Source organism: Periplaneta americana, chromosome 4 (assembly GCF_040183065.1).
Source record: "Periplaneta americana isolate PAMFEO1 chromosome 4, P.americana_PAMFEO1_priV1, whole genome shotgun sequence".
Taxonomy (NCBI): Eukaryota; Metazoa; Arthropoda; class Insecta; order Blattodea; family Blattidae; genus Periplaneta; species Periplaneta americana.
Genome location: NC_091120.1, coordinates 203,648,286 through 203,661,347, shown reverse-complemented (window position 1 = coordinate 203,661,347; position 13,062 = coordinate 203,648,286). Strand labels below are relative to the sequence as shown.

Here is a 13,062-nt window from a genome sequence, read left to right as displayed (position 1 = left end):
ATTTAAAAGAGCCTATTTCCATGTAAGGGGATCCATTTATATTAGCTCTCGTGACTGGCATATACTCTGTTTTTTCTTCATTAATTTGTAAATGCATCCTTCTTGCTGCTTTTCCAGCTTAATAAAGGCCTCTTTCATAGCTGCCTGACTTCTTCCTATGATATCTAAGTCGTCAGCGTAAGCCAGAATTTTCTGTGCTATTTAATATTTGGACAACACAATTATTTTTAATTTTATTTTTAATAACCTGTTTTAAAGAATAATGTGAAAAGTTATGGTTTTGTTTTTGTTCAATTTTAATGTCTTTCTTTGCTAGAATGTCGGCTCTCTCATTTCCACTTATACCACAACTATGATTTTATTTTCTTTTGTTTATTGCATAAAAAATTCCGTGACGTTCACTTCGGCAGTGAAGTGAACTGTTGTGTTGGGACCGTGCCAGAATCTAGAGGCAGGAGGCCGAATTCATACAATGAGCTATAAATATTAGTACAAATTATTCGTCAACTATTCCAAACTTACATTTCTCACAATATCAGATACCTAACCAAGGACATGGAATACTCCAAGCAGAATGACAAAATGTAGTGATTATACTCCAACTAATACTACAGACGGGAGAAGCATTGGCAGTAGACATTTTATAAATATTTGACGCACTAGAATGAAATTCAGTCAGTAATTTCTCAAAGGCTCTAAAAGGAGTAAAGCTTTTGCTTCTAGTTATAGACCCATTGGTCTATTACTGATCCTCGTAATACACAAATAGTAGAATCATGCATATTACATGAACTGTCTGAATATCTCTCATATAATAGTGTATTATTTTACTCACGATTTGTATTTATACCTGGTCTACCCACAACCTAAGCAATTCAAGTGGTAATAAATACTGTTTTAAACAGTTTTGAAGACAACGCCATTGTGGGAGCTACCTTAGAGGACCTAAGTAAGGACCATCTGTCATGATAGATATTTTATTTATTTTATTTTATTGGGTTATTTTACGATGCTGTATCAACATCTAGGTTATTTAGCGTCTGAATGAGATGAAGGTGATAATGCCAGTGAAATGAGTCCGGGGTCCAGCACCGAAAGTTACCCAGCATTTGCTCATATTGGGTTGAGGGAAAACCCCGGAAAAAACCTCAACCAGGTAACCTGCCCCGACCGGGAATCGAACCCGGGCCACCTGGTTTCGCGGCCAGACGCGCTGACCGTTACTCCACATGATAGATATTCAGAAGTTTCCTTATTATGAAGTAAAAATTAAAGAATTGAGTTTGATGAGATCATATTTCAATAATAAAAAACAGATGGTAAAGGTATCCCTGTAACATGCCATGAAGGCACTTGGGGGGCATGGAGGTAGAGCCCCATGCTTTCCATGACCTCGGCACTAGATGGTAGTCACAGAAAATAATCACTAAAATTTTGTCTTATCAGGAGTACCGCAAGGATCTATTCTAGGCCCTTTAATTTTCATTGTAGTAATGAATGATTTACAACAAGCCATCCCAAGTAAATCGGTTTTTTTACACTGATGATACAACTTTTTTTATAACAAAATTTTCTGTAAACTTGTTGAAGCTCAATTGAAAAATAGCTCTAGAAAAACAATCAACTGGTTTGAAATTAATAATCTTAAAATAAATAAGGAAAAAACTGAAAAGATACTTTAAATTTTATCTTGCGACACATGGGAAAAAAACCCCAAATCAATTAAACTATAAGGAATTTAATGAAATAATAAGTTAAATTGGAAGGCTCACATAAACAATCTATGTCTAAAATTGTCCAGAATGATTTTTCTACTATGAAAACTGAAATCTTGTGTAAGTAATAATAGATTAGTCATAGCATATCATGCTCTCTTACACTCACATTTACAATATGGATATAATTTTGGAGAAACAGCTCTTTGCAGAGTGCTGGTACCATTAGAGTTTTATAAGTCAGGAAAAAGTAATTTAGAATAATTATACGTAAATCATATAGTAACGATTATAAGTTGTATAGATCAATGAATGATTTTAGTAAATATTAGTTTATTCATATTTAAAAAAATATAAATTGATTTCAAGTGTATAGTACTCTTGAAATATCGCAAAGTCACTGCTCAAGTCATAGAAAGTACCTATAGATACCTAAAATTATGGTATTCTGGTTAATCGGGATACCTGCCCTATAAAAACCTGCAAACTGTGATGATAACATAGGACTGCCAACTGGCTTAAGACAACATCTGGCCATTGAAAAGTAATCACAAACCCCTCTTCACACACTAACAACATAACATGTTACATAATTATAAATAAAATTACAGACATCAGTGTTGCTAACTGGTGAAGTAGAAACCTGTACTGTGCTGACGTCATCAACCTACCGATCTTTATGGTATCTGGAAGACCAGCTACTGATGCCACCAGTAAAATCAGCAACAGGGGAGCCATAACTATGACGCATCAGTTGGCAGTCCTGCTTCGGCACCTGCAGGAATGAAAAGGCTGTATTAATACATTTTAAAGTAGTTGTGAAGTAATGGTAGTTCACTGAAGACAAGACATCCAATATTCAGACTAGACTTTTTTTGATGATGATGATGATGATGATGATGATGATGATGATGATGATGATGATGATGATGATGATGATGATGATGATGAGGTATACAAAACACGTTTCTGAGATTGTCTGTACCTTCACATTCAGGTTAAAGAAATGGGCAAGAGAAGAAAAAGTCCTCCTCCAATCCACAGAATCTCGCGTTCAGTTCTCATTGTTAGTCTGTCATGTAGGTTAGCCTTTATCATTGGTCGGCAGTCACTTATACCCTTATTCCGTTAATAATGCTGTTCGTAGTGCTCATTAGAGGGTTGCAGAATAGGGCTTACAACCGGTTTTCATTCGTCCGGTCAGAGAGCATCTGTCAAGGTAGAGCATCCAACCGAATGTTCGAATTTCAACCAGTTGCCCCTGATCCTTTGCAGAACAGACAGGACACTGACATTTTCCGAATATCGTACACAAACGGAATAACAATTGAAGGAAATTTACCATGCGTAATTTAAAAAATATATTTTCTTAATGTAAGCCTAGAAATGATTGCATACTTTATTGCACTTATCTTAATAATCATAACATAACATATATAGATGAACAAATGGACACTGATAACAACAAAGGAAATAAGAGTAATGCATAATATGAAATCTGGTGTGTAAAGAAATACAAGAATAGAATAAATTACGATTATGTACTAAATAGAAGAGAAAATAAGTACATACACTCCATTTTTTATTTTAGTAGGTTATTTTACGACGCTTTATCAACATCTTAGATTATTTAGCGTCTGAATGATATGAAGGTGATAATGCCGGTGAAATGAGTCCGGGGTCCAGCACCGAAAGTTACCCAGCATTTGCTCGTATTGAGTTGTGGGAAAACCCCGGAAAAAACCTCAACCAGGTAACTTGCCCCGACCGGGATTCGAACCTGGGCCACCTGGTTCCACGGCCAGACGCGCTGACCGTTACTTCACAGGTGTGGACCATACACCCTATTGTAACATTTACACTTTAAACTCAAAATGCATACGTCTAAAACAGTTGTTGTCGTTAAAACCCTTTAATTACTCTAAGGAGATGCATTTTTAAGAAGATATGTTTTGATTTTGACGATACCAACTGTAATACCTAAATGAATGAATGAATGAATGAATCAATCAATTAATCAATCCATTAATCAATGAATGAATGAACCAATCAGTGAATCACTGAATCAGTCAATGAATCAATCAATGAATCCATGAATGAATGAATAAATGAGTCGATGGATTGATTGACTGGTTGGTTGGTTGGTTGGTTGGTTGGTTGGTTGGTTGTTTGATTGATTGATCCATTAATCAATGAATGAATGGATCAATAAGTGAATCACTGAATCAGTCAATGAATGAATGAATGAATGAATAAATGAGTCTATGGATTGATTGGTTGATTGATCCATTAATCAATTAATGAATGAACCAATCAGTGAATCAGTCAATGAATGAATGAACCAATCAGTGAATCACTGAATCAGTCAATGAATGAATGAATAAATGAGTCGATGGATTGATTGATCCAGTAATCAATTAATGAATGAACCAATCAGTGAATCACTGAATCAGTCAATGAATGAATGAATAAATGAGTCGATGGATTGATTGATCCAGTAATCAATTAATGAATGAACCAATCAGTGAATCACTGAATCAGTCAATGAATGAATGAACCAATCTGTGAATCACTGAATCAGTGAATGAATGAATGAATGAATGAATGAATGAATGAATGAATGAATGAATGAATGAATGAATGAGTCGATGGATTGATTGATTGATCCATTAATAAATTAATGAATGAACCAATCAGTGAATCACTGAATCAGTCTGTCAATGTGGTCTGTCTTTGCCGTCCACCCACAGAGAGTATGAAACAACAAGAATATTCGTTAAACCGAACCTGAGACACTCCGCGAGATGGGTGAGCTTTGCATACTAACTATAGTGCCAGGCGTTCAATAGCAATATTTAATTTCTACATTTCGTAACAAGTTGTGCACGATTCTAGTGCACATTACATGTCGACGTATGTGTACCATCCAGCCAGAAGGAAAAGTCTGCGGGTGGTCACTGTCTTTGGTGGATGAGAGGTAAAGCTTCATCAGGACTTGGTTCTTGCACTACCATTGCCAAGAGCCGTCTCTGTGGCTCAAACGCTAGTGCGCTGGTCTTACATCCTCGGGCAGGTCGTGACAAAATTGGTGGTGGACAAATCGGACATTGCAGAGGATTTTTTTCTCGGGTACTCCCGTTTCCCTCTACAATTCCACCAACACTCAGTTCAATTACCGTCTGAAATAGTTTAAAATACTTAGCGTCTTGAGCTTGGAGCTCCGGACCCTGGATTTATGTGGTACTCGTCTGAAGATAGAACTTCGTTCTGTCAGGGCTGAGGTAGGATGACCCGTCTGTCAGCTTCGGATTCACGAATCCCACCCAACCGACTTGTCGGACTTGAACAATCATCGCATATACAGGGTGTTAATGAACAATACCGAAATATTTCCATTGAGTATAATTCCATCTGTAGGTTTTTCTATGTTTGTGTTCCCCCTCTCCCCGTTTATTACCTCGTGCATTATTTAAGGCATCATTATTTGTGTGTGCTGGAATAACAATATAGGATTTTTTTTTACTACCTCCCTCATTAACCCTTTCATTGGCAATATGTATAGTAGAAAGGGTTCCGGTTCTAAACAAGGAACTTAAGATACGGAACCCATGATCTATAGATTCAAACTTCCATGTTATGGCATAAAATCTCCAAACCGTATGCACGCCAGTGACTTTTACCATTTGAAATTATACTAAACAATAACGGGAGTTACATTTTAAAGGCAAGAAACTTAAGATGGAATACACTCAAATTCCATAAACAAAGATTCCCTAAAAGCATATAGATTTAAGTATTTTTTATCCATAATCGTTTTCCCTTCTCTAATTTTTCACTGTCAGAGTAACAAAATCTACATCGACATAAGGCATAGTCCTCTTATCCCTCCTTCAATATAATCCCTGTGCTTGGAGCTGCGGTACGATCCAATTACAACAATGCTATCTTTATTATAGAGAGACCTACTGCGTAGTACCGACCTTGTAACAAAATGAAGCTGACACAATATGAAATTTAACTTGTTCTATGTTAAAAATTGGATGACTGTAAAAAATTACGTTTTCAAAGATTTTATAAGGATATTCATGAATATGATCTAATTACGTATTAATAAATATACCGTAACATAATAATATATATTTTTTTTTTCGTTAGATGCTTTATGGTTGTGCTAACATATGGAGTTACTTGTCAACAATGTGACGCTAAAACGTGTGTTCAGGTTACTGCCCAGCGACAGTCCTGATGTATTTTTATATTTGTGATGATTGGTTAATTAATATTAACCCGGCACACTCACAATTACAATCACACTCACATTCACACAAATTTCCAGACTCAGGACACCCAGGGAATTCTTCTTCTTCTTCAAGAAAAATTCACCGAGAGTCGAGCCCGGGAATCGAACCCGGGACCTCCTGATCTGGAAGTCAGCATGCTGACCAACAGGCCACGGAGGTAATAATAATAATAATAATAATAATAATAATAATAATAATAATAATAATAATAAACCAAATTTAAAATACCGATAATGTGAATTGTAAAAAGGTAAAAAAGGTATCCCCGTAACATGCCATGAAGGCACTTGGGGGGCATGGAGATAGAGCCCCATGCTTTCCATGACCTCGGCACTAGAATGACGTGGTGTGGTCGGCACCACGCTCTGATCGCCTTTTACCCCCGGGAAAGACCCGGTACTCAATTTTATAGGAGGCTGAGTGAACCTCGGGACCGTTCTGAAAGTTTGGCAACGAGGAAAAATCCTGTCACCACCTGGGATCGAACCCCGGACCTTCCAGTCCGTAGCCAGTTGCTCTACCAACTGAGCTACCCGGCAAACAATTTTAATAGTGACCTCCCCCCCTTTGACAACATTCTGCGTACGCCACTGGTTCCAATTGGTTATCATTCGCCAGCTGTCGGCAGGAGGTCTGACTGGCTCAAGTGGGGTTGCCTGCTTGAAACCTGGATACCCTGCGAAACTCAGCATAGTTAGCTGAGGTTTGAGAATGAGACTAGTTTGAGGGTCAGGATATAATGTTCTCTCACATGAACGTTTATTGCCAGAAATAATAATATTTTATATTGCCAGAAACGCTAGAGTTCACCCTCTCCCTTTAGGATGATGATTACAATGATGATAAAACCGCAAATGTTTAAGTCTTCCATCCAGGCGGCCCGGGTTCGAGCCCCAGCCAGGTCGTGCTGGAATTTATGCAGTTTTTCTCGGGGTACTCCCGTTTCCCTCTATGATTCCACCAACATTCTCCACCTTCCCCAATTCATTCACAGTAAAAAAAAATAGACTGGGGTGAAGTTTTGGGGGTAGTACAGGTTTCCGATATTGATGTAAAAAGGGCTTGGGGCTCCGGGCCCCTAGGGCTTATAAGGGACGGGACCTGACTCTATCAGGAGCTAACGCAGGATGGTCTACCTGTCAGCGTCGGCTGATCAGAAAGGGCTTGGGGCTCCGAGCCCTTGGGACTTATTAGGCTATTCGTCAGCGAAGCGGGACCTGACTTTATAAGGGCTGAGGCAGGGTGGCTCACATGTCAGCGTCGGATTCACGAATGTCATTCAGACCACCTGTCGGACTTAGACAATCATAGCAGTAAGATCGCATAAATGGCCAAACCGTGCCTAAGTGTACGGTAGGGTTGCCAACGTTTTTGAAGAAAATATGGAGACTAAGGAATCGACAAAATTTCACATAGAAAATAGACAAATTATTCGGTTCAGTTACTAAAAAGCAACTTTATTCTACACTCGGCAGCTAGGCTTAAATTAAGAGTATTTTGAGACAGACTTTGTCTCACGTAATAGTTGAAGTCGACTGCAGTTTGCAGCCCTGATTTGATTAGATGTGTTGTGCTCCTGTTTCGAACGTCTGTCCAGTTATTGTTCATGAGATGAAACACCCTCTTTGTATGAGCATTACTACTAGGTACGCTTAGAACAAAACAAGCCAGTTTTTCCAAATGTATAACATTAACACGGTTTCATTTTAAACGAGTGAGCACTAAAACTCTTTCTGGCAAGCATTATCTTCTAAAAAGAACTGCACATTTTAATGTATCTTTTGAATAACAAAATTCATCATATAAATTATCATAATTCACGACAAAATCAAATGTTTAGAATAATAGTACATTATGAAACGAGCCTATAATGGTAGTAATTAAGACGCGAGTATGTTGGTTTATGAAACGAGCGCGAGTTTCATAATTTTCATACGAGCGTCTTAATTACCATTATAGGTAAGTTTCATACGACTTTTTATGCTCGACCATATTTATAACTTGAAAATATTCATAAGTATTCATGTTATAGTTATGTAAGTGAGGAGCGGAACTGATCTGAATTGTGAGATGTGCGCAGACGCGAAAGTATTGATTTTTTCCGAGGCACGCATGTCATTGACCTTGATATAATATAGAGAATAACATGAACATTAGTCTTGATATAACCTGGAAATTGATTTAGAATTGAAAAACGAGATGACAAATTGAATTTATTTGAATATTATTTACAATTAACCCTAATTATTATAGTAACAGAACATAACCTTCTGCGACAGTATTGGATTTCCAGCCTCCGTGACTTTTCGCTAATTGTCTTTCAATTGCATATCCGAGAATAATCGATACTTGCGGTTTTATAATGGTACAATGGTGATTTCTCATTGGCTGAATAACTGAATTATAATGAATAGGTGTACTTTAATGAGGTGCATTAAAGGGCTGCTACCAGGTGTATAATTACTACATTTCGGCATGGTCGAGCATAAAGATTTTTACATTACGCAAAAATAAGGAAGAAAACAGCTCGAAGAGAAGAAAAATACGGGGCCCGGGAATCTGTTAAAAATTAGGGGCAAATACGGGAAATTCCCGGGGAATACGGAAGGGTTGGCAACCCTGGTGTACAGATCCGTTCCAGCCCAACTCACATAAAACCCAGCCAAGCAGGCTTACTGTATTTTGAAATCAACGCGGTATAATGCCAGAGTGGGTTTCGCTATGATCCGAAGTCATGTTTTTAGACATTTCTGGCACTCACGGTATTTTCCGTACTCTAAACATACGGGTATTCAAATAGCGTGAAGAGTATGGAAGTTGGTTCGGATATAAATCTTCCGAGCTATTCGTGTGTATGAGGAAAGTGTTCGCGCATGCTGGAAGGGTGGGGAATACGAAAACTGAATAATCAAAGCGAACATAAAGCTCTTGCATAAATGATGACCGCTCTTATTTATTTATTTTTTTACAGAATGGGAAGATATGTACCTTTAAAAGATGTAAACTGTATAGTAAGTGTATGATGTGCCACAAAACATTAAATTAAATTAAAACATTAAACGAAAACACACCCCAACGATATTCTCAACACACAACTCAATTTCAAAACACATACACTCTTTGACTCTACACAACGAACGCACCCACACAGGAAACAAGAGGCGCCAAGTCCAACAACGACCAGTTCCGAATATGATCGAAAATAGGTCGAAACATGTTAACAAGGTACGTTAAAATTTAACACAAGAAAGTTCATATCATACATATTCCGAAGTGATACAGTGTTAAAAGTTGCGTAATCAAGATGTATAAAACATTAAATTTGCAAAGACATGCAAATATTATGCCAGCCACAAAACACATTGCACTTTTCTTTGGACACCCATCTTGTATAATTATTTGTAACAATGAAAGTGATTGCATTTGTTCGATTGTTACCGTCTTTTATTTCCTTCAGTGTCTCAAACTTATAGACGAAAAACTTTGAGAGTTTTATTTTCATCTGGCACCAATATATAATTTTTATCTCTATTCATTCAAAAAATATAAACCTCTGAAACCCCACCATAACTTTTGGGACACAGTGTATTAACTTTGGACTACATTACAGTGTGGCATTCTTCATAGCCAAGTTATGAAAATTAGCTTAACGGTACGTACTTTTTGAGACATAACAACCTAGGTGAACTGTTTGTATTTACTTCAGGTTCAGAAAATATTAGCTCGATATACTGTATATTACATATAGCCAACACAGTTATGTAGATGCATTTTGAATAGGTCCAAACTTACAAGTGACAGCCAGTTCGTCTGCTTCTTCATATCGATTTAAATATTAATTGCAGGACATCGAGATATTAAGTAAGCATCATGTAGTTCGAAGATCACAATAGCGATTTTGCCTGTCATTTAACACGTGCTATTCTATCAAGGATTTTTGTACGGAGAAGTTCAAGCATCTGAGATTAATATATTTTCTAATTATGAAATACGATAACATGCAATGAAAATTAATTTTAATTAATAAAAGTTATCACTCGGAACTTAAAATAGGCCACAAGTAGCTACAACGCTTCTAAGGAATACAACATTGTAAAGCCTATATGCACACCACACCACTTTTCAGATCTAGGAAGTGATACTACAATACGTACTTACTGTATCAAGTGAGTCTAAACATGCCAGTGCATTTCACAGTTTCGTGTCCATCAAAATTCTCAAAAATACGTCACACGCCCCTACGTACAGTCAGCTGGAAATCTGCTATTGCAACATTCTAGTCTGGCGCCGAGCTATTTATAAAATTAGACGAAGCTGGCTCACACCCAAACAAGAAGCACGGCGTAAAACATCGGGCTCAGAATATTGACGACGCTGTTAGGTAAAACAAATATATCAAGTACAAAATATAACCTATTAAAAGATAAAATAAAATTAGATACACAGAAAACATCAATCACAAACTGGAAGTAACATGTAGAAGTCTCGTGCAGAATCAGAAAATGGAGGCATTGTTGTGGTCACTGCCCACTATTGTTGCTTACCTCTGCAGTCTTGGAAAGCCCGTCCTGCCTCTCTGGTATCACTATAGCTGTGACTCTGGCAGTGACAATGCGCATGCGCAGATATTTTACGCGTAACAGATGGAGCCACAAGTCGAGCTGTAGAGAATGAATGGAGTGGGCAGTTGTTTACAATGCTGGAGCGTTTCCAGCTCTTCATAAAAGATTCTATTTGGATTTTTACTGCACTGAATCACTAACTTCACTTCTAGATTTTAAATCGACAAACAAAATTCGTTTTGATTTCAATCTTTAATAAGAAGCAATGATCTTCTTAACTGAATGCTAGCTTACATAAATTATTTACATCTTAATAAAAACTTAATCTTTTTGATAAACCGACGAGAATAACAAATATTGGTTAATACAACAAGCAAAGAAATTGTTGCACATTATTTCACTGCAAACTTACGAATATGCAAATTTTTGTTCGTATTTAAAAAAAGTATTGCAAATTTCTTCGTAAGTTTGCAATAAATTAATAATATGCAACAATAAAAAGTCCTAAGTTTCCAAATGCTCTCTTCTGCCTCTTTCAGATCAAAAAATATGTGAAATTAAACCAAACGCTGGTAAAATGAGAACACAGATTTCTGTATAATTATTAGAATTATGATACCTCCTGCAGAGAGAAAAAAATATATTTTGTTAAGTTGGTACTATTGTATTTATAAATAAATGTGTCCACTCCTGCATAAACACATATCAAAGGCATATAAATAATAATAATAATAATAATAATAATAATAATAATAATAATAATAAAACATTAAAAAATTATATCATACTAAAACACAATCAGTATCAAGATTTTTATGTTTGTAGAAATCTGTGACTTATTATTCACAGATTAATAATTTGTAAAGTAACTGTTTAAGATCTAGATCCAGAGGTAGTCGTTCTTTGGTCCGAAGACAGGTCTGAACCTCATAAGTGACACCAATAAAGTATCAATCATGAGGCAACTAAGCCAGGAGATACGGGGATATGGTGGCCAGTTCCTTTCTCCCTCTATTTCATGCATTGCTAAAAGCTGGTAATCCTGACAGCCTTAAATCAGTACCAATCAAAAGTCTGTTAGTGAATGTTTTTTTTCTGCAAATCAAGCTTTCAAGTAAAGTAAATTAAAGTACCGGTAAAGTTGATTTTAATAATTTCGAGGAAAAAATTGCTTCGTGGCCGCGTATCGAACCCAGGACCGTTGGTTAAACGTACCAATACTCTACCAACTGAGCTACCGAGGAACTCTACCAGACACCGATACAATTTTTCCCTCTATATCCACAGACCTCAAAGTGGGCTGACAACCGTCAAGTAACCAACATTGAGTCCACACTAACTCTGTGCGACTTAAATTGTGGTTTTCTGTTAACGAACAGTGACGTGTATTATGCAAATCAAGCTTTCAGTATAACTCCCTGTAAAGTTGATTTGAATAATTTTTTCTACTGATAGAATTTTTTTTTTTTCTGAAAATGTCCACCTATTGAACATTTTTTTAAATAATTGATTTTACCCACGGGGTTTTATTCATTTTTATGTGACATTAAGCTTCCAGTCTGCATTTTGTGCTTCAAAAACGGGACAATTAGTCATTGAAATGCAAAATTGCAAAATATTATACATACAACAAAGAAATTAGGTGCTCCTATTTTCATGTACAAAGTTATTAACAATTTAATACATAGTAATATTATATTTCAGTTTAATAAAGATATAGCTACATATTTATTTAACAAGGCAAAAAGAAAATATATTTCTTTTTCAGCATAGCTCAGTAACTTATGGAATGAAAGGAATGAAGCATTTTTAAATAACTTTTAACCAACTTCCTTTAGAATATAGAATTTTACCAAATTGCCGGTGTTTTAAGGATTGTTTAAAAATACGTTTTTGGAAAGATTTATTTTAATTCTCAATTGATTTATTCATTTCATGGATTCAAATTTTGTCTTCTTTCTGCCCAAAACTTTATGTTATCTTACTATTTGTTCTTATTTTGTTTTCTTTCTTTAATAATGATCAATAACCAAATTTCTACAGCATATTAAACTGAAAAAATCACACTGAACAAGTAAACCCCAACTAAGGTCAGAATGGATAATTTCATGGGAAAAATTGTTCCGGGGCCGGGTATCGATCCCGAGACCTTTGGCTTAGCACACCAATGCTCTAACCAACTGAGCTACCCAGGAACTATACCTGACACCGTCTCAATTTTTCTTTTTATATCCACACACCTCAAATGGGCTGACAAAACACCAGGAACCGAACTTTGGGTGCACACAAACTCTGTGTGACTTAAATTGTGGTTTTCTGTTAATGTACCTACAGTAACGTATACTGTATATTATGCAAATCTGGCTTTCAGGTATAGCTCTGGCATCTTGTCAGCCCACTTGAAGTATGTGGATATAAAGGGGAAAATTGAGACTGTGTCGGATGTAGTTCCTGGGTAGCTCAGTCAGTAGAGCCTTGGTGCGC

The 13,062-nt window shown here is 36.5% G+C and overlaps 1 protein-coding gene across 3 annotated transcripts in view; it reads right to left on the bottom strand.

Annotated features, from left to right (window-relative positions):
• The window catches only part of LOC138698653 (glutamate receptor ionotropic, kainate 2-like), a 58,275-nt gene extending 47,592 nt beyond the window's left edge, over positions 1-10,683 (bottom strand). Inside the window, exons 1-2 of one of the 3 annotated variants that reach the window (XM_069824790.1) lie at positions 10,561-10,683; positions 2,387-2,490 (exon numbers count right to left, since the gene is read on the bottom strand). In XM_069824790.1, coding sequence (XP_069680891.1) covers positions 2,387-2,453 — 67 coding nt within the window. In that variant the 5' untranslated portion in view covers positions 2,454-2,490; positions 10,561-10,683. Of the gene's footprint in view, positions 1-2,386; positions 2,491-10,170; positions 10,410-10,560 lie in introns of those variants that run through there. The other 2 variants (XM_069824791.1, XM_069824789.1) reach the window with 2 other exon arrangements.
• Positions 10,684-13,062: the final 2,379 nt, after the last annotated feature.